General features: G+C 42.5%; 1 protein-coding gene across 7 annotated transcripts in view; it reads right to left on the bottom strand.

Moving 5' to 3' along the window:
- Positions 1–27,150, bottom strand: part of lin54 (lin-54 DREAM MuvB core complex component) — an 80,512-nt gene extending 53,362 nt beyond the window's left edge. The window contains exons 1-4 of one of the 7 annotated variants that reach the window (XM_048536203.2): positions 26,936–27,150; positions 20,932–21,104; positions 7,083–7,181; positions 3,539–4,251 (exon numbers count right to left, since the gene is read on the bottom strand). In XM_048536203.2, the coding sequence (XP_048392160.1) occupies positions 3,539–4,216 (678 nt within the window). In that variant the 5' untranslated portion in view covers positions 4,217–4,251; positions 7,083–7,181; positions 20,932–21,104; positions 26,936–27,150. Of the gene's footprint in view, positions 1–3,538; positions 4,252–7,082; positions 7,182–20,931; positions 21,105–26,706; positions 26,729–26,935 lie in introns of those variants that run through there. The other 6 variants (XM_048536173.2, XM_048536213.2, XM_048536194.2 and 3 more) reach the window with 6 other exon arrangements.
- Positions 27,151–27,986: the final 836 nt, after the last annotated feature.

Genomic DNA, 27,986 nt, shown 5'->3' with positions numbered 1-27,986 from the left:
ACATCTCATCTGCAGACCAGATACTTTACAGCCTTCTGGACTTAATATTGAGCCCAACACCTTTAAGTTGTCAAGTATTTCTTCCCTTTCTTTTAGCTCATCGTCATCACCTCTCCCCACCTCATTCCACTTACTGTCCTTTCAAATGGCAGGAGACACCATTGTTCTGCCATTCTCACATTCTGATAATTTAATCTGAACTATCAGCATCTTTTCTCCACCAGCACCCTACACCCACTATCCCCACACCCTCACCCCGCAAACTACTGCATAAATGCAGTCGTCTCCACATTTCACTTCAGCTCTGAAGAAGTGTCATCTAGACTTGAAATGTTAGCTTGCTCTCTCTCCATGGATTCTGTCTGACTCATTATGATCTCCAGCATTTTTAGTCTGCATTTATGTTCACCACAGAATGCAAGTAATAGCCCCAAAGTAGCTACAAATCAGGTAATGGAAGGGATGGTGGAACTTGGGAAAATTAACTCTAATTCTCTGGTGAGTAAGTTGTTCAGAGGTGCAGGTCAATAAGTGCTTGGGTCCTGATTGACTTCAGCCAAAGGTCTTTAAAAAGTGGTTAGTGAGATAATTAATGCATTGGTTTTAATTTTCCAAAATTCCGTTTATTCTGGAAGGTCCTGTTAGGTTGGAAAATAGCAAATCTAACTTATTTTAAAAAAGGAAGCAAAAGCAGGAAACTACTTCGCAAAGATAGTAAGAAATGCCAATGCTGGGGTCAGAGATAAGAGTGTGGAGCTGGAGGAACACAGCAGACCAGACAGCCTTAGAGGAGCAGGAAAGTTGACATTTCTGGTCGGGATCTATCATGATGAAAATGTTAGAGGCTATTACTACAGTAGTTATAGACAGTTATCTGTATAAGTTCACAATAATCAGGCAAAGTCAGCATAGATTTTTGAAAGGGAGATCTTTTTAATTAACTTATTGGAGTATTTTGAAATAGCAACATATGCTATGGATAAAATGGAATCAGTGGATGTATGGTGCTAAAATTTGTAGAATCCGGTGCCGTTATGGTTACTGATGAATATAAGTTCCTGGTGTACAGGATTGTACATTGCCTTGTGTAGAAGATCGGCTGGCTAATTGGAACCAGACAGTGGGCAAATATAGGTATTTATCAGGTTTGCAAAATGAAAATGGTATGTGATAGGATAAGTGCTGGGACCTTAAGCCTATGATGCTGCCTGGCCTGCTGTGTTCCTCCAGCTCCGCAATTCTGCATCTTAATTAAAAAGGATTTCCCTTTCACAGGCAAATAGCCTGCTCTGCTCCATGTTCATACGTAATTCAAATTGTACAGCGTTCAGTCAGACCATACCCAGTCCTGGTGGCAACAAGAGACATGTAGATGTGAAGCATTATGGAAAAGAACCATGAGGTTGAAATCTCATCAGCAATTTGAGGAAATAGGAGAACTCTAAGACTTTTAAGCCTACACGGACATCTTGCAGTTGTGATCTGGCAGAGTCATATAAAAATAACATGGAGACAGTTAACACCAAATACTACTTTAAACAGTGGCACTTGAACAAATGGATACAAATTATCTCTAGGACAGGTAATGGGAGGGTTTTCTTCAGACCATGAATGATCACATGGAATTTTTTATATTTAAAAAGTAGGGGATACAAAGATGTGACAATTACAAAACACAGCAGAAATTAAACTCAAAGATTTGCATCATTAAAGATTTGATTGGCAAAAATCAGGATGCCCATAGTATTTTACAGACAATTATGTACCTTTTCCAAGTGCAGTCACTGTTGTAATTTAAGAAGCACAGCAAGCAATTTGTGCACAGCTAGCTCCCACGAACAGCAAAGTGACGACACCCAGATAACCTGAATTTGTGATCTTGATCAAGCCAGGATTCTGCAAGGTCCTGCTCTTCTCTCAATTGTGGGTTCTTTTACATTGATCAGAGAGCACAGTCAGAGTTTCAGTTGAACAGTTCATCCAGAAGATCCTACCTCTAACAGTATTGCATTCCCTCTAGTGCTGCAGTGGAGTACTGGTCTAGATTTTTCTGCTCATATTTCCAGAGAGGAACTTGACTTCATAACCGTAATAGGGACATGCTACAAACTAAGCCGCTGCTGACAAAATAGATGAGGACTACTTTGAATATACTAAATTGAAATAAAAGCCCTTCATCATCAGTAATTGTTCAGAAATTTCTTTCATTCTGTGTTTTTCACCAGGCAATAAAAGAGAAATCCACAGAACTGATGAACCCAGCATTGCCAGCAGCAGTGAAAGTCCGTTTAGAAAATACAAACTGCAAATCAGTTTCCTAGAATGATAGGCAAGAAAGAGGGAAAAAGAAAGCAAGGGTGTACTAAACAAAAAAACACAAAACAGGGAAGAACTTGGGAGAAAGGCTAAGGTCAGTTGTCACTTAGTTGTGACCCAAGACCCACTTCACAGAAGTGATATGCAGTCCCTAGCTAACCAGACTGCAAACCATCTCAGAGATAACAAGACCTGCAGATTCTGGAGTCAGAGATAATACTGCAGGTCAGGCACCAGGACCCTTCTTCAGAAATGGGAAGGAGAAAGGGAGTGTAGAAAGAGAGGGGGGAGGGCTGGGGCTGGGGAAGGTGATAGGTGAGAGCAGGTAGGGATTGGTCAGTGAAGTGGGAAGGGCAGATATGTGGGAGAGATGCTGCTTGGCCTGCTGTGTTCATCCAGCCTCACATTTTATTATCTTGGAATCTCCAGCATCTGCAGTTCCCATTATCTCATGTGGGAGAGATGGACAGGTTGTGTCAGGTCAAGGGGGCGGGCATGGGATGAAGCCAGGGGTGGGGAGATTTTGAAACAGGTAAAATCAACGTTTAGGCCATTAGGTTGTAGGCTCCCAAGGTGAAATACGAGGTGCTGCTCCTCCAGTTTGTGGGTGGTGTCATTGTGACACTGGAGGCAGCCCAGGATGGACATGCCACACAGGGAGTGGGAGTGAGAGATAAAATGGGTTGCGACTGCAAGGGTGTTGTCTGTCGCAAACAGAGTGCAGATGTTTGGGGGGGGGGGGGGGGGGGGGTAGTGATGTAAGGGCAGAAGTGCAGGAAATGCAAGAGATGTGGTTGAGGGCATTTTCAGTCACATTAGGAGGAGGTGGAAGAGAAGAGTTACGGTCCTTGAAACAGGAGGACATCTGGGTTGTGTAGGAGTGGAATGCCGCATCTTGGGAGCTGATGAGACAGAGGCAGAGGAATTGGGACTAGGGGATTGCAGTCTTGAAGGAAGGTGGGTGAGAGCCAGTATCGTCTTGGTAGCTGTGGGCTTGCAATAGGATGTCCATTTCGAACTGGTCAACAGACAGGCACAGTGCGAGGCACGAAATAGTCCATCCTCTCATGAAGTTTATTGTTCATGGTATGACAATGTCACATAGGGCTTTTCCTTTACTGACACCTGCAAGCCTGCCATTAAGTTTCTGCCATTCACTAAATATGCTGTCTCTAAAGTTTCAGTAGTCACTGAATTTTATTAGAAGCACTTGATCATTTACCTGATTTTGTGTAGGCTGAGCAGAAGCATTTAGAGAAGGATTTCCAGAAGCCAACATATTTGATACTCCAGTTAGTGTCTTTCCCTCAACTCTTCCACCCAGAGTAACTACTTTTATTTGTTTCTGCCCCTGTGGGTCCATTGCTGGTAATTGAGATGAGACTTGAAGGTGACCTCCTTGACTTGGTGGCAGCGAAAGTACGATGGACTGTCGGGACTTTCCAAGGGTAGTCACTACCAGCTGCTGCCCTACTGGTTCTGATTTCATAGCTTGGTTGGAGATGGTGTAATCAGAGTGTTCGGATACTGGGTTAAGGACAATCTGATTTGCTGCTAAAGATATAGGTGTTCCAGCAGTTGTGCTTGGGTGGCTGATTTTACCAGTAGCCTTTGATGTACTATCAGAAGTATTAATTTCCATCTTTATACTTGGGTCACTTAAAACAAACGGTGTAGTACTATTGGTCAACACGGTGACCTGGTCTGTAATGCTCGACAGAATCTCTGAGTCCTTGCCTTGATGTGGATCTATAATTTCCTCGAGCTCAGTTTCCATGGGAACTGGATCACCATGCTCTGAAGTTATTGTGACAGCCTCAATACTATCATCGTCGACGATGACTGAGTCCATTATCTCCTCAGGTAGCAGCGTGTTCACCTCAGCTGACTCCACTTCCATCTTAATAATGCAGATACTCTGCAAGGACTGGGTAACTGAAACAAAAATGCGAGGAAAGCAAAATTAAAAATTTGTTATTGCAGCACCTAAAATAACCATAGATCAGGCCGCAAAAACAAACCTGGCAAAAAAGAAAATTCTTTTCCACCTTTAGTCACTGACAAATCAATGAGTGTTCTACTTCTATTAATTATTGATATTGATATTAAAAAGGGAAAAATCAAAGCTTAGTCAAAGCATAAGATTTTAAAGATGGCATTGACGTTAGAGAGGTTTATAGGTGGAAATCCAGAACTTAGGGCCTGTACAGTTGAAGGCCATTAACGGTGGAGATTAAGGAGCTGTGAAGTCGACAACAGTGAGATTTGGTGAAATTTGCAAGGGACCAGAGCTGTTTACAGACCTAAAGTGGGAGAAAACCATGAAGAACTTGTGTCCAAGGAGCTCAAGTTTACAAGTGTGCCATTTCCACCCCAGCTAATATTCAGATGGGGGGTGGTCCATCCATCATCCAGACTGCATGGCAGCAATTTAACCCTGGGATCAGCAAAATGATTTGCATTAAGGTGAGACTTGAATCTCACAGGAGAAAGTCCCATCTTAGAGAACTGCCATCCAATCAAATGAAACAGATCCCAGGCAAGTGTACGAATGGAGGCCTTGGCCTTGCGGTTTGGAGGTGGCAGGGCTCTCAGCTATTTCGGCGAGAGCAGCAGTGGTTGTGGGAAGATTTCACCCAGCTCCCTTGCCCTATAGCAGTCAGGCTTTGCACATGGCGTGAGCCTCTCACTACTAGGGACGAAATATGGACAGTGGCAGGATGAGATAGTTAAGTCCTCATTAATTGCTTTAAGGGCTTAGATACGGTCAAGGCCAAATAAGCTGCCAAAGGCATTTCCCAACTCCATAAAATTTTATGCAGAAAGTAACAAGATAGGCAACAGCAACATCATGTACTGGGCTTTACTTTCATCCCTGTTCCAGGATAAGAGTATGTAAAAACTGGCCCATTTTAAAAAGGAGCTGGTCAGAGATAGAGGCAAAACAAAGTCACCATCACCTTACCAGACCATAGAGCTGCTTTCTCATTAGAAAGACTAAAATTGGTGGGTTTAACTGGAGTGTCACCACACCACAGTACTGGCACGAGGGGAAGAGGTTAGAAGGGGAATACTTCATGATAACCTCAGTCAATGCAGGACTCGAATCCACACTGACGGTATTATTCTGCACTGCAAACCAGTTGTCCAACCAACTGTGCTAAGATAGAGGCAAAATAGATCAGCAAGCATAAGGTTGATGAATGGGATTTGGTGCATTGTAGAATGGCTACAGCAGAAGAGGTAGCTATTCAGCCCAGTATATCTATGCTAGAGCAACTCTGCCACGCCAGTTGCAGTTTTGTGCCTTTTCTTCATAGCCCCAGACATTTAGCCCTTTTCAAAGCTTCAACATAAATGTTGCGCATCCACTCAGCGCTTTCAGAAAAGGTTTTCCTCGTATCACCATTGGCTCTTTTCAAAATCACCTTATAAATTACTCACCCCTGGTTCTCACCCCTACCACAACTGAGAAACGTTTCTCTATTCCAGCTACAACTTTGAAGATTTAAGAGTCAGAATAAATGTTTTCTTTTCCTTAGTGGTAGGGGAGTCTGAAACTAGACAGCATAGGTTTAAGGTGAGAGGGTAATAATTGAAAAGTATTCTGAGGGGCAACTTTGTCTGCACAGAAGTGGTGCTTATATGGAACAAGCTGCTGGAGGAGCTTTTAAAAGGCACCTGGATGGGTAGATGAAAAGTAAGCGTTTAGATGGATATGAGCCAAATGCTGGCAAATGGGACTAGATCAGTTTAGGAAATCAGGTCAGCATGGACAAGTTGGACTGAAGGGTCTGTTTCCATGCTGTATAATGCCATGACTCTATGGTAGGCAGTGACTAGTGAAGTGCCAGGGGGGTCAGTGCAAGGAGCCCAGCTATTCACAATGTGTAATGATTTAGATGAGAGAACTAAACGTAATATCTACAGGTTTTCAGAAGACACAAGACTGGCTGGAAGAGTGAACTACAAGCATTATGCACAGACATTTCATTCAGATTTGGACAAGTTGAGTAAGAGGGCAAATGGATGGTAGATGAACTAGAATGTGGATAAATGTAAGGTTATCCACTTTGGTAGCAAAACTCAAGGCAGGCTTTTTGCTGAAAGTGATAGATTAGGAAAGGGGATGGCAATGAGACCTGGGTGTCCTTGTACAATAGTCTCTGAAAGTAAGCATGTAGGTGCAGCAGGTGGCGAACAATGCAAATGATAAGTTGGCGTTTATGGCGACAGGGTTTGAGTACAGGAGCAAAAGAGATGCCTTGCTGCAGTTTTACAAGGTCTTGGTGAAACAACACTTGGAGTACTGTATGCAGTTTTTGTTGCCTTACCTGAGGAAAGTGTTCTGGCCATGGAGGGACTGCAAAATTCCTACCAAACTGATTCCTGGGATGTCAGGACTGATGCATAAAAGAAAAACTAGGTCATTTGGAACAATACTCACTGGAGTTTAAGAGATTGACGGGAGATATCATAAAAACCTATTGCAGACCAGACATGGTAACTGCAAGGAGGATGCCCCCTGGGAGCAGTCGACAAAAAGGAGAGGCAGTGGAGGGATTATGGGCGACAAAATGCAAGCAACAGAACTGACAAGGAACTGAGCTGGTGACTAAGTGAGAATGTCACAGATACGTGGGTGCAGAATCAACAAATGAATTTTAACTAGGTACTTCTAAACATACAAGCAAGATTGCTTGTTGATTTAAGCCAAACAAGTAAAAGGCAACTTTTCATGTGCTAATTTTTCTTTTAAAACTTACTCTGCTTCAGATTTTTGACTCAACATCTTCTGTTGTTAGATGATGATAGTTATCTTGTCTTGGCGTGGACATTCTTCTGTATTTAACAATTAACGGGATCTGTGAATAATCATACAGAAATAACGGTGCGTCTGTAGTTGGTAACAACTTGTGCCATGTCATATCCTGGGTTTACAAACAATGAAATACCTAATTTGAACAGTAGTTGAGTGCAACTTATGAACTTGCAAATGGAGAACTTGGCAGTATTGGGATTTCTTTTTCATTTTGAAGCCTTGCTTATACCTGCGCCTGTACCAGCATCACTGCAGCCTAGTTTTTAAATTCTAGAAATCCTAGAACTTAAGCAACAGCCCCTACAATTTATTTATATAGTCATGCACTTCAGGTAATTTAAAAAGAAGTCAACTTATGCATGGCTTGTATGGAGACTTTTTGTTTGTGGCACGGCTTTAAAAAGACAGCAGTAGTTTATAAAATCCTCAGACCAAACAATAGTTTTCATCAATGAAATATGCTAACATTTGGTACCACATACCAAATGTTGCAAGAGACAACTGTGTGGAGCTGGAGGAAGACAACAGGCCAGACAGCATCAGAGGAGCAGGAATGTTGACATTTCAGGTCAAGACCCTTCTTCACAAATGGTGGAGGTGGGGGTAGGGGGCTCAGAAATAAAGAGAGAGAGGATGGGTGGAACTGGGAAAGATAGGTGGGACGGTGAAAGGTGAATGCAAGGAGGGAGAGGTGGGGATTGGCCAGTGAGATGGGTGGGGTGGAAAAGTGGGAGACAAAACATATAGGTTGTGTCAGATCAAGGAGTTGGAGATAAGAGGGAGGGTTGTACATGGCAATGAGCATGGGGAGATTTTGAAAGTGGTGAATTCCACGTTTAGGCCATCAGGCTGTAGGATCCGGAGATGGAATATGGGCTGCTGCTCCTTCAGTTTGTGGGTGGTGTCGTTGTGACACTAGAGGCGGCCCAGGATGGACCATGTCCTCCAGCAAGTCGGGGGCTGGGTGGGAAGAAGGGGGAAAAAAAAGTTAAAATCGTTCATGGCTGGAAGGTGTTGTCATTCATTGTGTACAGATGCTCCATGAAACTGTCCCAGAGTCTATGCTTGGTCTCATCAATTTCGAGGAGGCCACATCGGGAGCAGTAGATACAGCTGACCAAGTTGACGGATGTATAGGCAAGCCCCTGTCTAATATGAAAAGTTTCTTTTGTGCCTTGAATGGCAGTGAGGGAAGAGAAGTAGAGGCAGGTGTGGCAATTCTTGTGGTTGCAGGGAAAGGTACCAGGTATTGTAAGGTTAGACCGCACCCCACACCCCGCCAACAAAAGTAAACACAGAATCTCGCTTGTCCTCACATCTCACCTCACCAACCTCTGAATGCAGCGTATCATCCTCCGCCACTTACAATCCAAGCCCACAAGCAGAGGTATTTCCCTTTTCACCCCATTTGCCTTTCAAAAGGGACCACTCTCTACGTGATGCCTTTGTCTGCTCCGCACGCCCCACTAACCCCGGCACCTTTCCCTGCAACCGCAGGAAATTGCTACACCTCCCCCCCATTCAAGGCACAAAACAAACCTTCTATATTATAGAGGGTTTCACCTGCATATCCATCAACATGGACTACTGTATTCGCTGCTCCCAATGTGGCCTCCTCTATATCGGTGAGACCAAGTGTAAACTCGGAGACAGTTTCATACAGCATCTACGCTCTGTACACAACAAATGACAACATCTTCCTTCACCAACCATTTTAGTTCCCTCTCCCACTCCCTGGGTGACACTTCCATGCTGGACCTCCTCCAGCATCATAACAATGCCATCCGCAAACTACAGGAGCAACCCGTCATATTCTGCTTCAGGAGCCTACAGCCGATGGTCTAAACATGGAATTCACCCGGTTTAAAATCTCCCACCTCGGCCTTATCACATGTTCAGTCTTCCTTCTCATCCTCGCCCCCTTGACCTGACACGATCTGACCATCTTCTCTCCCCCTATCTGCCCCACCAGTCCCAACCTACACTCACTTATCACCATCCCAGCTACCTTCCCCCAGGCCCCACTCCTCCTCTGTCTATTTATTGCCCATCTCCCTTCCCCCTTAGCCATGTCCGGAATAAAAGAACGACTGGAATAAGATTAGGGCCAGTCAAGGACAGTTGTGGACAGCTGTGCGTGAAGTCTGAAGAGAAAGGAGAGACGTTAAATGAATATTTTTTGTCAGTATTCACGCAGGAAAAAGAATGTTATCGAGGACAATACTGAAATACAGGCGGTCAGACTAGACGGTGTTGAGGTTCACAAGGAGGTGGTGTTAGCAAATCTGGAAAGTGTGAAAATAGATAAGTCCCCTGGGCCGGATAGGATTTATCCTAGAATTCCCTGGGAAGCTAAGGAGGAGACTGCAGAGCCTTTGGCTTTGATCTTAATGTCATCATTGTCAACAGGAATAGTGCCAGAAGACTGGAGGATAGCAAATGTTGTCCCTTTTTTCAAGAAGGGGAGTAGAGACAACCCTGGTAATTATAGACCAGTGAGCCTGACTTTGGTTGTGGGTAGAGTGTTGGAGAGGATAAGAGATAGGATTTATAATCACTTAGAAAGGAATAATTTGATTAGGGATAGTCAACATGGTTTTGTGAAGGGTAGGTCGTGCCTCACAAACCTTATTGAGTTCTTTGAAAAGGTGACCAAACAGGTAGATGAGAGTAAACCGGTTGATGTGGTGTATATGGATTTCAGTAAAGCGTTTGATAAGGTATCCCACGGTAAGCTATTGCAGAAAATGCAGAAGCATGGGATCGAGGGCGATTTAGCGGTTTGGCTCAGAAATTGGCTCGCTGTAAGAACACAGAGGGTGGTCGTTGATGGGAAATATTCATCCTGGAGTTCAGTTACTAGTAATGTATTGCAAGGATCTGTTTTGGGGCCACTGCTGTTTGTCATTTTTATGAATGACCTGGATGAGGGTGTAGAAGGATGGGTCAGTAAATTTGCAGATGACACTAAAGTCGGTGGAGTTGTGGACAGTGCAGAAGGATGTTGCAAGTTACAGAGGAACATAGATAAGCTGCAGAGATGCAAAATGGAGTTTAATGTGGAAAAGTGTGAGGTGATTCACTTTGGAAGGAGTAACAGGAATACAGAATACTGGGCTAAAGGTAAGATTCATGGTAGTGTGGACAAGCAGAGAAATCTGTGTCCATGTGCATAGATCCCTGAAAGTTACCACCCAGGTTGATAGGGTTGTTAAGAAGGCCTATGGTATGTTAGGTTTTATTGGTAGAGGGGTTGAGTTTCGGAGCCATGAGGTCATGTTGCAGCTGTACAGAACTCTGGTGCGGCTGCACTTGGAGTATTGTGTACAGTTCTGGTCACTGCATTATAGGAAGGATGTGGAAGCATTGGAAAGGGTGCAGAGGAGATTTACCAGGATGTTGCCTGGCATGGAGGGAAGGTCTTATGAGGAAAGGTTGAGGGACTTGAGGCTGTTCTCATTAGAGAGAAGAAGGTTAAGAAGTGACTTAATAGAGACGTACAAGATGATCAGAGGATTAGACACGGTGGACAGTGAGCGCCTTCTTCATTGGATGGTGATTGATAGCACGAGGAGACATAGCTTTAAATTGAGGGTTGATAGATATTGAACAGAGGTCAGAGGTAGGTTCTTTAGTCAGAGAGTAGTAAGGGTGCAGAATGCCTTGCCTGCAGCAGCAGTAGACTCACCAGCTTTAAGGGCATTTAAATGGCCATTGGATAAACATATGGATGATAATGGAAGAGTGTAGGAATCTGCAGTTCTTGCTATCTCAGCACATAGCAAGGATGCTGCTTACTGAATACATTATCTGTTTACTGACTTGGAAAACCACATTAAGCAATAACACTGTGGCTGATGAATTTCTTGAGTGTGGACTAGAATTTTTTCCCCCCTTATCAGTACATTGAAGAGTCAACTGGGAAACAGGCCTTTCTAGGTTTGGTATCGTCAAAAAGGGGTTAATTAGTAATCTTGTTGTGCAAGTCCTTTAGGGAAGAGTGACCACAACAATTCTTTACTGGCACAGAACGTGAAGCGGTGTAATCCAAAACTTGGGCCCTAAATCTACAACAAAGGACATTACGAAGCCCACTGTGAAAGTTATACATTTCTTTCAGGTTCAAAAGCACAACAGGAAAAGTGGCACAGAGCCATAGCTAACAAGAAGAATCAAAAAGGTAATATTAAATTCATACAGGAATTCTTAAACTTTGTAAAAAAAAAGTAACAATCTTTAGGCGTGGAAGCAGTTTGGAATTTAGCAAAGGAAAGCATAAGAATGTTGGTGGAGGGGGGCGGGGGGGGAGGAGAGAGAAGGGGAGTGTGGAGAGGAGGAGGAGGAGGAGGAGGAGGAGGAGGAGGAGGAGGAGGAGGAATAGCGTAGGAGAGAAAACATGCAGCCAACAAAAGCAGACTGTACGTTTTTGCCCATGCAAGAAAAAAAATAAGGTCGTAAAGACACACATAGGCCCAGACAGGCTTAAAGAGGAGAACTAATAATAATAGAGGAGAAGGTAAGGGCAAAACTAATCAACTACTGCCTTCAGTTGTCTTTACAGAAGACAACATAAATAATTTCTCAAAAGTGCCAGGGAAGCAAAGATCTATTGAGGAGGTGGAAATGAAGGAAATCAGTATTACTTAGAAAAAAGTTGCTGCACAAATTAATGGGACTCAATTATCTACATGCCAGATTGACGAAGAAGATAAATCACAGAAATACTGGATGCACTGGTTGCTTTAATCCAAAATCCTGCAGTTTCTGGTTCAGTCCTGGCAAATTAGATTAGGAAAAATGTAACCCCACAGCTTTAAAGAAAGTGAGGGGAGGGGCAAAACAGGGAATGACAGATTGGTTAGCCTATCAGCAGTGGTCAGGAAAGTGTTACAGTCTACTGTGAAGGAAGTAGTCATAGGGTACTTAGAAAATATAAACATGAGACAAAGTAAATGTGGATTTACGGAAGGAGAACTACATTAAAAAACCTACCAGAGTCTGTGGATAAACTAGTGAAATAGATAAAACAGTGGATGTGGTGTATTTGGATTTTTAGAAAGCTTTTGACAACATCCCATTTAAGAGATTAGTGTGTAAAATTAAACAATATGGGACTAGCAGTAATAAATTGGCATGGAATGCCAATTTATTAGCAGACAGGAAATAGAGTAGAACTAAGTAAATATTTTTGGGAATGGAATGGAAACTCGTGGATACCGTAGGGATCAGTGCTTGGACTCCAGCTATTCACAATATATAATCAACATTTGGATGATGGAATCAAGTGCAATATGTCCTGCTGACATAAGATTAGGTGTAACTGTGAATAGTGAGGAGAATGTAAAAAGGCTTTGAGTTAACTAATTGACCAAGTTGGCAAATACATGGCAGATGCAATAGGAGGAGGATGAATTTGAAGTTATCCACTTTGAAAGAAAAAAGCAGAATGGAAGAGTTACATTTAAAAAGGAGGTAGATTTGGAAATATCAGTGTACAACAAGGCTTGGATGGCCTGTAAACCAAATCATGAGCAACGCATATGCAGGTGCAGTAAGCAGCCAGGAAGCCAAATGGGAGAAAGAGAGTGTTTGAGTGTGGGAGCAAGGATATCTAACTGCAGCTCTGCAAGGCCTTGGTGATATCAGGCCTGGAGCAGTTTCCTATCTGAGAACTGTTAGAATTACCATACAAGTGTCAGAAAAATGTGACAATAACAGAAAGGGATTTTAACTAGCGAAAAACTGACCGGGAAAGTTTTACTATGCAAGATAGAGACAGAACAAAATTCTTAAATTTCACCTAGGAGAACTTTTTAAACCCATCTGTAGGGAGCCCAACAAGACATTACTCCAAAATGAGCCCAGGCAGATAGAAAGTCCATCAGTTGGGGAACATTTTGGTAGTGATCATTATTCAGTTAAATTTTGAATAATTATGGAAAGTAATAAGGATGGAATTGGAAATAAAAGCTAGAGAAGGCTAACTTCATCAAGATATGATTTCGCCCAATTGGAGTGGGCTTAACAACTTGCAGATAAAATGGTGTCAGAGCAGTGGGAAACATTCAAGAAAAACATAGCAAAAGTACAAGGCAAGTTTGTTCCTGTAAAGGCAAATGGGTGAAACCAAGAGTAGAGAACACTAGATGTCAAGGGATATAATGATTAAGATTAACAGAAAAAAAGCTTATGGCAGACAAAGAGTTCAATTTTATCCAAGTCCCTAGAGGAATGTAAAGTGCAGGCGCAAACTTTACAGGGAAATGAGGAAAACAAAAGGCAATGCGTGAGAAAACATTGGTGGATAGAATAAAGGAAAGCCCAAAGAAATTTTGTACAAAACAAAAACAAAGAGCAAAGTAATAACTAGGAAAAGAGTTGGCCCATTAGAGGCCATTGAGTAAGCTGAAGATGTGGGCAGTCCTGAATGAATGTTTTGCCTTGGTTTTCACAACGAACATGGGAGAAGCAGGCACAGACATTAGGATAACAGACCATGAAATATTTTAACAAGTTAAGAGGGAGAAGAGAGACACGAGCAGGCTTGACGGACTTAAGATTGGATAAATCTGCTCATCTGGATTAGACGTACCCCAGACTGGTGAGGGAGGCAAGCACGGAGTTATCAGACAATAAGACACTGGAGTGGAAAGAGGCTGTTCAGCCCATCAAGTTTGCTCCAACATTCTATTAGATTTTGCCAGATTCAATAACCTTCAACTTCACTTTCCTGCGTTCTCCCCCATAAACCTCAATTCCCTTATTCGTCAAAATTTTGTTTATCTCAACCTTGAATACCCTTATCAAGCCAGTCTCAATAGCCCTCTGCCAAAGTTTTCACAAAGATCTGTAGCTCAGGTTGAGAGTGAGATTGTTGACTTGCTCGCTAAGCTGGTTTGTTCTCGTTCAAACGTTTCGTCACCAGGCTGGGTAACATCATCAGTGAAGCCTCCGATGAAACGCTGTTCTTCCCCACTCCGCTTGGAATTTACACTATCTGGGCCGTTATAGTGAGTAGAGTCATTTCTGGTTTTGATCTGTATGGGTTTGTATATGGGGTGCAATTCTATGTTTTTTGATTGCATTACGGGTGGAGGACCATGCCTCCAGGAATTTCCATGCGTGGCTATATGTGGCTTGAGCTACTCTGGTTACTTTGCCCCACTTAAACTGGTCGCCTTCAATGTCTGAGTGTGCCAATATTAAGGAGAGTTTGTTGTACCGTTTTGCTGCTAGTTGATGTTAGTGTATTCTGATGGCTAGTTTCCTTCCTGTCTGATCTAACATTTGTGGCAATTCTATGCATTTTATAAACCATGTTGGTTCTGCCTATCATGGGAATGGGGTCTTTAATCCTTATAAGTGTTTGTTGTAGAGTGGCTGTGGGCTTGAGGGCTACCACGATTCCTAGTGGTCTTAGCAGTCTTGTTGTCAGTTCTGATAGGTTCTTCGTATATGGCAGCGGCCAGCCTGTTAGGGCTTACTGTGTCTGTGCATACAGATACAACCACTCACCAACAGGTGACTAAGGACCCAACGAGCAGCAAGGTAATAGGATCACCCAGACAGTGAAGAGACTAAAAGGATGCAGAGCAGACAACAAGACGGGCTATATAAGAAAAAAGCAACAACCAACTTGGGTTTGTGGAAGTTCAAGTTGAGCATATGACCAATGGGGTGTTCCAAACCTCAGTATCCAGAAAAAGCAACCCATACTGATCAAATCCTCAAGCCCCACAGCAACCACCCCAACACACACAAACAAAGCTGCATTAGGACACTATTTAAATGGACCAGGACACACTGCAACACCCTGGAACTATGAAGTAAAGAGGAAGAGCACCAACATAAAATCCTCGCTCTAAACAGATATCGCCGCAATTTCATCCACAGATGCCCACTAAACAGACAACGGGAGGGCATAGTATGACCTAACACACTGGCCACACTGCCCTACATCAAGAACATATTGGAACTGACAACGAGACTCCTAAGACGCTAAGGAATCATGGTAGCCCACAAGCCAACAGCCACTCTATGACAAACACTTACAAGGATTTAAGATCCCATCCCCATGACAAGCAGAACCAATGTCGTTTACAAAATAGCTTGCAATGACTGTCACAAACATTACATTGGACACACGGGAAGGAAACTAGCCACCAGAATATATGAACATCAACTAGCAGCAAAACAGCATGACAAACTTTCCTTAATATCAGTACAATCAGACAATGAAAGCCTTCAGCTTAATTTGGACAGGGTAACCATAGCCCAATAGAGACACGCACAGGAATTCCTAGAGGAATGGTTTGCCACCCGCAATGCAATGAACAAACACAGAATTGGACTCCACAGACAAACCCATACAGATCAAAACTGGAAAAGACACTACTCACCATAACAGACCGGACGGTATAAACCCCAAGCGGAGTAGAAGAACATCGCTTCATTGGGGGATTTATTGAAGATGTCACGAGCAAGGTGATGAAACGTCTGAACGAGAACAAGACAACTCAACAAATAAATCAGCACCCTGAGCCCTCTTCTGTTAACAAGTTCCACAGATTTCCCACCCTCTGAAGAAACTCATTGTGCGATTATAACCTCTGCTCCTAGATTTTCCAATGAGGAAACAACCTTTCAGATGTACCCTTTCAAGTCCCCTAAAAACCTTGTATATTTCAATTAAGTCATTTCTAATTTCACTAATTCCAATGAATACAGGCTCAATCAACACAAACTCTCCTCATGAAACAATCCTTCCATAGCCAGGATCAACTTGGTGAACCTTCTCTGGGCTCCTCCAGTATTATGGTTTGTCAAATCTGATCAAAATGTTTGGCAAGGTAACCAGAAGTGTTCATGAGGGTAATGCATTTAACGTGGTCTACATGGATTTAAGCAACACTTGAATAGGTCCCTAAAGGCAGACTAGACAAGAAAGAGCCAGTGGGATCCAAGGCAACGTGACAAGTTGCAAAATTGGCTGAAAGGCATGGATCAAGGCTAATGACAGAGGGATGTTTCTGTGACCAGATGTCTGTTTGCAGTGGGATTCTGCAGGGTTTAGAGTTGGCGCTCTTGCTGTTTGTGATGTATATTAGTAATTTAGGTTTAAATAAAGGGGTATAATCAACAAGTTTACAGCTAACAAAAATTGGTAGGGTGGTAAATAGTGAAGACGATAGCATTAACTGCAGATGGTTATCAACACACAGAGCAATGGTGAATGGAATTGAATACAAAACTATGAGGTAATGCAATTCGGGAGAGAGAAGGCTACAAGGCAATACATTATGAATGGTAAAATCCTGGAATACTAAACAAAGGTATCTTGGTGGACAGTCCCCCCCAATGAATGCTTTGCCCTGGGGAAGGCTGTAATAGGGAAGACAAATGGAATGTTGGTCTTTATTTCAAAGGGAATGGAGTATGAAAGTCAGGAGGTTTTGCTCCAACTATACAAAGACAGTCAGGCCACAGCTAGAATATTTGGTATGCACATCCAGGGTTCCCTAAAGATGGAAAAACAGATGGATAAAGTGGTTAAGGAAGTAGTGTTTATAGCCAAGGCTAATAAACACACTGGTGAGACCACAACTAGGGTACTACGTGGAGTTCTGGTCACCACCTTATAGAAATGATGTGACTATACTAGGAGAGGGTGCAGAGGAGATTTAACAAGATGCTACTTGGACTGCAGGTTTTGAGCTAGGAGAAAAATTGGATGTGAAAAAACAAACGTTGCTGGAAAAGCTCACAGATTCTGCCAGATCTGCCGAAGAGAAACCAGAGATAACATTTCAGGTCTGGTGACACTTCCTCAGAAATATTGGATATTCTAGGGTTTTTTTCCTTTGAAACAGCAAAGGTTGAGAAGTGATCTGATGGAAACGTATAAGATTATCAGAGGAATAAAGAAGGTGGACAGGAGGGTAGGTTTTCCATTAGGCATACAAGTGCAATGACCAGGGGACACAGACTTCAGGTAAATTTACGACATTTAAGAGCCTGGTGGAGAAAGAATTTCCTCAGCGGGTGGTGGGAGTCTGACGCTGCCAATTTTCTTACATCCCATGGATGAATATAAACCAAAAATCACATTGTTGCCTTACTTACTTTGAAGTATATGCCCAATGAGAAAAATATACTGTACTTGCAGAACAAAGAAAGGAATCTCTTTCCCCTCCCTACTCAGTGCTTACTCTAAGTGTGCCAAGTCCAGCCCTCAATAGCTTGTCCAAGTTGCCATTAACTTGTACCATTCAGTGGTATGATAAGGGGATAAGGATCTGGAGGTTATTAGCTATAAGGAAGATGGGGAAAACACAGTTTCACCTGATTTTTGTAATCTATTGCCTAAAAGAGGTCTCAGGTTTGATCAGTGCCCTGAACCGAGTTCATTTATCCCATTACGGGTAGTACTCTGGTTAAGGCTAGTAGAAATACTGGATTTCCATGAACTCATCACATTCAATGAGATTAGCTGAAACAAAAAACAAACAAGCTAAAAAAAAAAGATGCTGAAGAAAATGCAGATCAGGGCACATTCCAACATGGCTGAGACTCTCCCTGTTGCTGAACAACCTACCAATGTTTTCCATCCAGGCTGATTTAGTGCTTTAACAATGGAGAGGTTGATTGGTAGGGAAGTCAAGATTTTATTTTAGCAATTGGTATTCTCCCCGTCACCGACCAAAAAATAGGGAATAGTTAAAATTAGTAGCCACGGGAACCTCAGTGTTGTGGAAACTTGTCAACTTTTAGGTTCATTTCGGTTTCTACAAATCAGGCTTGAAGCCCACAGAGTAGTAACAAAAAAAAACTAACATGACTTTCTCCCTTTAACAATTTTGAAAGGGAGTACAAGTAAAGATGAAAGGCAGCACTGGGGTTATGACAGTTGAATTTGGATAGTCAGGAGTTAAAGGCAAGTGGATTTGAGAAACAAGAGTTATCCTCTTGGATAAGCTGCAGAGGGAAGGGGCAGAGATTGAGAAGCTAGAGATTGAGGGCTAATTTGAGAGGGGAAGTGGGTGACAATTTGAGGTTGTGTGAAAAGATTGGAAATTGCAGCACTGGAATGCGGTCGTACAAAAACAGTTAACTGAGGGTGAAGTGACTAGCAGAGGGGTTTAAAAGAAACATTTCTCATCAGATGAAAAGAGACAGCTTATTTTTGTTCTCCAGAATGATGTCAGCACTGTAGATTGTTTACACACGGGGCTGGATTATAATAAAAGATTTGGTGATATAAATAGGAAAAGTCAGAATGGACAAGGTGAATTTCATGACGTGGGCCAAACAGCATGTTTAAATACAAAGCTCCGGAAGAAATACCTCTGGAAATGTTTCCTCCTTCTCTGTTCTTGATTTTTCAGAAGCTATCCTTCCATCACTTTTGGTGATGTATTTGGCCAGTGTTCAGCTCTGCTCAGTGAATGGAACACTTTTGTTGATAAATTATGAGTTCTGACTGACGTAATGAAATCTGGCCACCAATTTGTATACAACGTCCAACAAAAAAAGTGACCAGTTACTCAATTATAATGATGTTTGGTGAGCAATTAATGATGACCAAAACACAAGAACTCCCCTGCTTTCCTTGATTGGTGCAATTAGACTAGGTACTTGAAGGTAAGAAAGGATTTAACATTCATGGAAAAGGAAGCTTTTCATTGTAAGCAGCTTAAGTTAATGTGCATGCTCAAGAAATTTTCTTGAGGCCCAGTTTGTCAATATTTTTTAAAAATCTGTCCTTTTAGGAAACATCATACATCATTCTAATTAAAAAAACACAGCAACTCAATCTTTCTCCCCGCACTGTGGTGGAATGAAAATGTAACCACAAGACTTGCACAAACTGACATTCAATTTCATTTGGAGAAAGAAAAGTATGTAAATTTTTCAGGCACCCTAATAATATCTGCAATGGGTAAAAAATGCACTCTAGAAAATTACCGGTATAAACGTGTACTAATCTTTGCATTCATACAAAACATGGAGGAACAAATGCAAAAAACCTCCCAAAATAGTGATGATTCCCTCACAACACAAGATTTACAATGTCAACTCAATGCACTGAAAATAAATTGAGTGCACAAAATGGCACCAAGCTCCAGCATTTTATAAAAGATGCTTCCAGCCGAGCAGGCTGTCAGCAGAACAGCTGTTCTCTCTGTATACATAGAAAAAAACATTGGTCCTTAGTTTGCTATACATTCCTTCACCTTAACAGGCCATGTAGCAATTGTAACTAAGAACTGGCTTCCTTTACGTCTACCTAAAATTCTCTGAAGCAATCTCCGAGAGGAGCGTGGAGAGGATAAAGGGGAATGGCGTTACTCTTTCATGTTGAGGGAAACTGCCTAGCTCCTGAACAGCAATTTCCTACAACAACACAACTGAACTAAGAACAATGTAACAGCGAAATCCCAGGAGCACAGACTGTCACACATACCAAGTGGGCATCACCATTTGATAGAAATATTTTATTTTGACTGTGAAATTCCTTTACAAATTAGTTTACAAATAAAAAGTTGCCAGTGAATTTACAAGTCCCTAAACTTCTGGCTACCAAGGACATCCATAAATTATAAGATTTTCAGTTACATAAATTTTACTAGTTATATGGGAGCAACTCATGTCATCTCAAATACCTTAAACACAGTTAAGATTTTCTGGAGTGAATATCTTGAATTACACAGTTTAAAAAGCCAAACGACCACAACAATATAGATCTGCTATTGCAATGAGTTAAATAGGTCAGTTCTTCTCAAACAGTCATTGTGCTAGATTATTTGCAGTTTAATTTTCTAGTTTCTCCATCCCCCGCTTCAACTCAAAGTTCTGCACAAGGAATGGCTTGCATTCAGGCTGCATTTTGAAGAACTGCTCATTTTAAGCCTTGACAATGAACATCAGCATGCTGAATAATTTTCAAAATCTTTATAGTTTTTGTTATATCTACAAAATCTAACTAATAATGGTTGATCAACCACAGCTTTTTCAACCAATTACATAGTCTCTTTTGGTTTCAACACTGAACATATTGGAATTATGCTCAACTAACCGTAACAGTATTGGATACAATAAACAGCAAAGTCTGTTGTAAAATTATAACTTTACCAAATTGCATTAGGTTTCATGTTCTCGAAATACCAGCACTATTACTCCAGCAATGAGGTATAGTACTTTTAAAAAAGCCTAACCATCTTGTTCATCATGTTTGTGGTGAGATTATTTTTCTCAAAGCAGATCAGCTAAACAATCTCCATCCAGTTAAACCCACAGATAAAATGCCTCATTGTTTCAACCATACTTGTCTGTGTCCTGAACTAACAGTTTATTTTTCTCAAGTTTCCTTCAAATGTCCATCTTTCTCTTAAGATTTTCCTTAAAGCCGAGCTCTGGAAAACTACGATAACCCCTCTGAATCATTCCTTTTCATTTATATCTATTTTTGTCTTAATGTATCATTGTGAAGACATTCTTTTATATTAAAAAAGGTGCAATATAAATAGATGTTGAGTCCTTAATTCTTCACAGAAAGAGACAGTGATGGAATGAAGAGAAATATGTTTTCAGGAGCATATGGAAATTGAAACAGAAAAGTGGTTTGGGGAAGGCAAGTGGAGATGTAAAGAATGTTAGGCAGAAAACCTGAACAATGAGAAGAAAGTTGGGGATGGGGGATGAGGGATGGGGGATGGTGATGCAAGAGAGCGAGGGCGAGCACGCGAGAGAAGCCACCCTCATTCCAATGGCGACCTCTGTGGGTCACGGCTTACCGAGGTCCTACCTGCCCTGGTGTTGTGAAGAATCAGTCTGGCCTTGTTACTATGGAATGCTCCAAAGAATTGGACCATTTAGTTTCACCGAGCCCTCGTGGAAAATTCTGCAAATTAAAGTACCTTGGTTTGCAAGTCATCAGGCAGCGATCAGCAGCAATATCCTCAAGATCCTGCAGGAAAAGGAGAAGGTTGATTCTGTCGGGTGGTTCCCTGAGCAGACTGTCAAAGTCATTTTACAGAATGCCTCATCACCAGAACATTCCAACATGTACCAAGACATAGCTTGGCTGGTGGTACAAGGGCACTACTCATCAGATCATTCAGACTCTCTCTGCCACTGTACATTGTCCCAGAGGCAGCAGCCGAAGGGGCAGAGGCTGTCACACATCTACTTCTGGAATGCATCTTTGCAAAGAAGGTCTGGAGACAGATGCAGTGATTTTGTCAAGGTTCATCCCAAGCAGCTCTGTGATGTGGGGCTTTGTGCTCTACAGACTCTCTCCCTGGATGAGCACCAAGACAAAAAGTAGACTGTGCTTGAAGGACATCACCTGTCAAAGGCACTGTTTGATCTGCATGAAACTTGTTGGGCTTCCAGTGTCAAGAGTCTACCTCAATCAAGTGTTGCAAACTGGTTCATTCCAAGTTACAGGACTATATGCTGACAGACAAACTAAAGTTTGGGGCAGCTGTTCACAAGGCAAAGTGGAGAAAGACAACAAAAACAAAGTTGCTGGCAAAGCTCAGCAGGTCTGGCAGCATCAGTGGAGGAGAAAACAGTTAACGTTTCAGGTCCAGTGACCCTTCCTCAGAACTGAAGACAGACAACAGCCTATCAAAATATAACAAAGGTATGTTAAACTTCAAGATCCCCTCATTACCTTAACGGGAATGTAAATAGTTTCCTTTCAGTATAACGAATATCAAATTCACTGTATTTTCTCCAAACTTTGTGTAATTGTTTTGAACGTGTAAACTGCCTTATAAATAAATTATGAATAAAGTTCTTTTTTGCAATAACAACAAGAGGGGAGGTTACAACAAAATTTGTAGGAGATTGAAGATTTAAAACTGAATGGGTTGGGGAGAGGAATCCACAACAGGTCAGTGAGGTGGAGAGTGACAGGCAGTGGAAACAATGGGGGATGAGACATAGGCAAGGTGACTGATGGTTTAGATAGCAGTTTGGTGATGGTCACAATATATTGTATGAAACAGATGTGGGTTGGACAGGATGCCAGGCTTTGCACAGCCTAACTTAGCTTGAGTGTTACATCTTGGAGCTGAATACTTAGTGGATATTTGGAGTTAGCAAACCACAAGCACCTTCCCCATTAATTTCTCTTCATGTGTGACCATAGAATGAAAGCTGGCAGACAATTCACCTGTGAGGACAAACACAGGCAAATACATTTTTATCCTCATCCAAAGCTAGTATATTTTTCCAGAGTGGAAAAGCAAATAATGAGTCTCAGGAACAATAAGGATTGTTCCTGAATTTTTGCTTTTCCTAATCTTGGAGAAATGATTATAAACACACTACTAGCTAACCTGATTGAGAGTTTTCCTACTCAAGACTGTCAAGAAAATCAAATGTAATTCTTGACAGGCCAGAATCTTCTCCCAGTGGGAAGCTCCTTCAAAAAGCAGGGTTTTTTTCTTTTTTTGAAAACCTACAGATTATTTTGCCTGTAACAGTAATTATTGTAGAACAGATGCACTTATTTTACTGGTTATTTCTATCAGTGTCAACTCTACACATTTTTGCATCAGGTGCAGCATTAGCCATAATGTTTCAACAATAATCTGTGCTTGGTCCACAGAACAGGGCTAGCGAACTATCTGAAAGCAAAATACTATATATGATCGAAGACTGAAACAAAAAGAAAATGCTAGAAATAAAGATCTGGCAGCAGCAAGAAACAAGATTAAAAATTTTCCAGTTGTGACTATTCATCAGGATAGATGGAAGGTCACAACCTGAGCCAACTCTAGATAATTATCTGGTTTAGTGCTACAAATGCTAAGAAGTGGCCAGCTCCCCTTTATATTCAATGGCATTATTATTGCCATATACCCAAACATCATTATCCTGGGGAGATACCATTGATCACAAACTTAACTGGATCAGCCACAACTAGTGTTATTACAAGAGCAGGTCAGAAACTAGGAATTCTGCAGCAAATAATTCATTTTGTTTCTCTAAATACTTTGCATGATCTGCAACTTGTAACTCAGAACAGTTGTCTGGATGAAAGCAGCTCCAACAACACAAAGCTCAACAACATCCAGGATAAAGCAACCGATTTGCTAGAGACCAAATCTACTGCCTCAACACTGATTCCATCCATCACCAGGCCATAATGGCTGCAGTATTTTCCATTTAGAAGTGCTGCAGTAACACATTCAACATGCACAATGGTCCTCCAAAACCATGCACTCTATCACACAGGACATGGGCAGCATGGGAACCAACACTGGCATGTTTCCTCTTCCAAGCAATGCACATCATTAATTTGAAGTGTATTGCACGCTTCCCACCCCCCCAACTGGGATTAGGTCAAAATCCCATAAATTCCTCCCCTAGCTATACTTTGGGAATACGTACACCACAGTCACTGCAGCGCTTCACCATTATCTTGTCAAGGGCAACTGGTAATGGATAATACATGCAATGCTTGCATGCAACATCCACATTCCATGAGTATGAAAAATATGGAAGGTTACAACAGTCAGAGTTAAACAGTCTGCAGTGCTTGCTGTCACCAAATAAAGCACAAACTGTAGAAACCAAACATACAGGTTTGCATGGCAGTGAGAATACACAAATATTTTGCAGCTTAGTTCAACTATCTCCCAGGACGGGCAAAAATTATTCGGTACTTGAATTTTCTCCATTAGCAACACAGCAAGGAGGTTACATAATGGGAAAGAATCAAAGAAAGGATAATCTGTGGAGATAGTATTCATTCTGTCAAGCCTTCTGTTTACTTATTCAACATTTGTTAATCCCAGCTGAAAAGAAATCCTTTGGTTGTTCTGATTTTTCTATTTCCCACATCAAATATGAACTCCTTTTTCATTAACACTGCTTCTATCAGCAAATGTGCAGACATTTCGATTGCAAGGATGTCAATGGACAAACAGGGACAAAAGGCAGCCAAAGCTTAATAATATTTCACCTATTTTCTGCATTGGCAAGTACACACTTTGAAATCAATGGTAAAGTGTCTATCCTCCCCCTCTCCCCTGTATAAATTGAGCAATATTCCTTAGCATTCGATGGTCTGTCAGTGTTTTCACCGAACATCAGAGGCATTACACAGCTCAGTTGACCAAGCAGGTGTTTACATTAACTTTAAAAAGATGTATTGTTTACTTTCAAGAGATTGGAATGTATGCAAGCCTCACACAGGACTTTCTATTAAAAGTTTCTACTTCAGTTTAAAAACTTTTTACTGCATAACTAGTCTCTAGCAAAGCAAAATCTACACTAGAAAAACTGACGCACCACACCCTGATCAGTCCAAACAATTCAACGTCTCCCACTGTGGTCAGTGGTCTCCCATTTGAGCCCAACAGATAAATTAATCATCATTTATCATACATATGTTCGCGAAGGCTTGCTGTGGATAAAATAGCAGTCACATGCCAACAAGTTACCACACAAACAATTGCATCTCAATGGGTGACTAGACAGAAGCACAACTTCTTTTCAGTCCTCCTTGTAATTCCAGCTTCCCATCCTTCCCCAGCCCTCTTTCCTTGTCTGCACTTGCTGATATTTCAACTTCTACCCACATCATGATCCCTTCTATATTACATTCCACCATTAGCGATCAAAAGAATGATACAACGTAGGCTATTTAGCCCATCGTGTCTGTATTATCTTGCAATATTCTATCTACCTTGCTTTTTGCTATATTTCTTTTCACCATTAAAACACATCTCCTCAGCAGCACTTTATTCCAACTCCCGTAAGTTTTCCTACTCCATCCTTCAAGTCAGATGTTTTGCGACATTACAAAGGTGAAAAATTGGAGCTGAGCAATCGTTCCCACAGTGAACACAAAGTGAGAAACAGGATCACAGCCTCCAAACCTGGAACAGAGAGCTGATAGTCAAGGATGCAGTATCCATGACGCCCAGGTTCAAGTCACACCTGTTCCAGAGGTGTATAACAACATTCCTAAACAGGTTGACTGGAATCTTGTTCGCGTTTGTACAGTTATGAATCTGACGATGACAACTTAGCCGTGTTCTGGGAGGACAAGGGGGCGGAACTGGTTAATTTTTAATATTGGGGAGGGGGCGCTGTAAATAACATAACCGGCAGCAGAGTAGAGCAAAAAGATCAAAGAATGAAGATTTTTGCGACATACATTTATGCATGACTTATATTTGATAATTATCTTTATTGATGAAAAACCTCAATAGAAATATCGCAAAGTATGCTTGCCGTTAGAAATCCTACATACGTCATGTGAATGATTTTACATTGTACTTTGACCAGGTAAACTAAATGGCTAGACAACTTCTAGACGTAATCTTTTGTTAGGCGGAATCTGGGTATATCTTACTGTATCTTTCAGAGAGCCACGTCTCTCCAAACGATCTCAAAAGGAGAACTGCAGGCCTTTGCAACCGAGCTATCTATGCTTGGCAGAGAAACCTGAAGTGTTACAAGCGTGACATCTGGGTGTGAAGAGAGAGAATGTGTCATTTTGTGTTTGAGAGGCTGGGCAGAGCCCAAAGCCGGTTCGGGCTTTTCAGACTAGGTTCGGGTGTATAATTAGGCAGGGATTGCATTTCGAAAGGTCCGCCATTTTCACCTCGTCATCACATTTCCACAGAAAGGCAGGGCCTGAGCGAGACTGGGAGATATACAAAAATCATACGAAAAAACCGCGGAAAAAAAACTAACAGGAAATACCACAGTTGCCGAACAAACCCCACAAACGTTCAGCCTGATGCCCTGGCGCATTCCTCCTCAAACAACAAACAACTTACAAATCAGCAATCTACCTGCTGGAAACAAAATCTCAGATATGTTCTTCAACATCTAAATGCACTTCTTGCTCCCGTTCAAATCGCTGGCGGGGCTTAAAGAAATGGTTCCTGTATAAGGTCAGCACAACAACAAAAAAATTCGACCCTGGGCTTTGTGATACTGCCCGTTCTTGAGAACACTGACAGTACAAAGCCCTTTGGGATCATGATCCCAGGGTCCGGGGAAATTTATAACTGGGGAGATCAGTCAGGAGCCAAGATTAAACTCCGCGATGAACAGTCACCGCTGCGAAACAGAAATTACAGATACCGCTTCAGACCAAATACAGGCAGGATCCAGTAGCTATTTTGGTTTCTTTTTTTAAAAAAAATCTGATCGTAGGTCATCTTCGAAGGAGTCACTATTGCAAATGTATTTTACAAACCCAGAGTTATAAGAGCGACGTGAACCTTTCAGTTTCAGAAATGCATTAAAGTTACACAATATTAAAAACAACACAGTTTAACACAGCAAAAAGAAAACGAAACGCACGGCTGGACGGCAGTGGTGGCTGGGGGGGCGGTGGTGGTGGAAGTAGTTTCAAACAAATTAAGGCGACATCATGGGAAAGAAACAGAAAAGGGGATAAGGGGGGGGATTGGGATGAAGGCGAGAGGACGATCAAAGAGCCATTACTGGAGGAGAGTCTTTTAGAAAGAGGGAAACAGTCAGTGAGGCCACTGACAACACCGCGGACAACTTCAACAGAAGGCACCTCATACAAGGCAGAAAGTCGTCGTCAAACCGACCGAAGCCCCCGGCCCCAGTCAGATCGGGGGCTCCACACCCTCCCGGCCTCAGTCCAGATAGGGGGCTGCACTCTCAATCCAGCCCGGCCGCCATCAGCCGGTGCTCCGAAGCCGCCCAGCCCCAGTTTCGTCGGGGCCAAGAAGGCAGAGCGGTGCAGCGTTCCCTGACATAAACATAGCCGTGCCGCTGACGGATACTCACCGGCTGCGGGTTCCGGGCCGCTCGGAGCTGGAAGCGGGCGGCATGGAGAAGGATCGCGGCCGCCTGGGGCCTGAGGCGGCGCTGGCGGCCCCGGTTACCAGACACACAGCGCTCGTCACCGGGAGACCGATCGTGTTTGTTCAAAATCACGCGCCCAGCGCCATTCCTCCAGGTCTAACATCCCATAATATCACCGCGCTCCCCAGGAGACCACGGCCCCGCTCCGCGAAGCACGTCATACACCAACCCCCACCAAGGCCGCCGCTTCTCAAACCTCACGTCGTGTTTGGAACGACAGACGTGCGTCACGGCGTTCCTGGGACGCCAGCACGCACGTTGCTCCGCCCACCCCAGTTACCCACAACTTTCCAATCGCAGCTGTTTCAGGCTCATTGCTTTGCGGGGTGGGAGGGTTTCTTTAGTTTGGACAGTAATTACACCTCTCAGTACGAATTTCACCGAAACAGATTCTCTTTCAACTGGGCCTCACAGTACCATCCCACTAATCAATTAAGATCCTGGAAAATGCGGATGAATGATTATTAGGAGCTTTCTCCATGAAAGCCAGCATAGATTGCTGAGTTCATCACTGGTTCCACTACCAGCTCAGACATAAGCTGACTGAAGAAAAGCGTTTTGAACATCAGTATCTGAAATCCAATATAAAGGTGCAGAGATAGAAATTGCTGGAAAACTCAGCAGATCTGGCAGTACCTGTGGAGAGTAAGCAGAGTTAACGTTTCGGCTCCAGTGACCCTTCGAGATAAAGGTCACGGTTTGCTGCGCAGCTCTGTGCTCCTCCGAAATGGTTTGGAGACTTGAACAACTTACATCAGGCACCTCCAATGACTGGAGAAGTAACACCTTTTATGTGGTCCTCCAAAACTGGTGGTAAGAAAGAAGGTCCAACAGCAGCATCCTCTCCCAAGCCAGTTTGTCCAGCCTTAAGCTGAAAATAATTCAAAAGCTGCTCCACTTGATGGGACATATGCTGCACTTGCCTGACACCAGACACCCAAAGCAACCACTCTATTTTGTGCTTGCTTGGAGT

The sequence above is a fragment of the Stegostoma tigrinum genome, chromosome 1 (assembly GCF_030684315.1).
Source record: "Stegostoma tigrinum isolate sSteTig4 chromosome 1, sSteTig4.hap1, whole genome shotgun sequence".
Taxonomy (NCBI): Eukaryota; Metazoa; Chordata; class Chondrichthyes; order Orectolobiformes; family Stegostomatidae; genus Stegostoma; species Stegostoma tigrinum.
The sequence above is the reverse complement of the archived record's forward strand: the minus strand, read 5'-3'. Positions and strand labels throughout refer to the sequence as shown.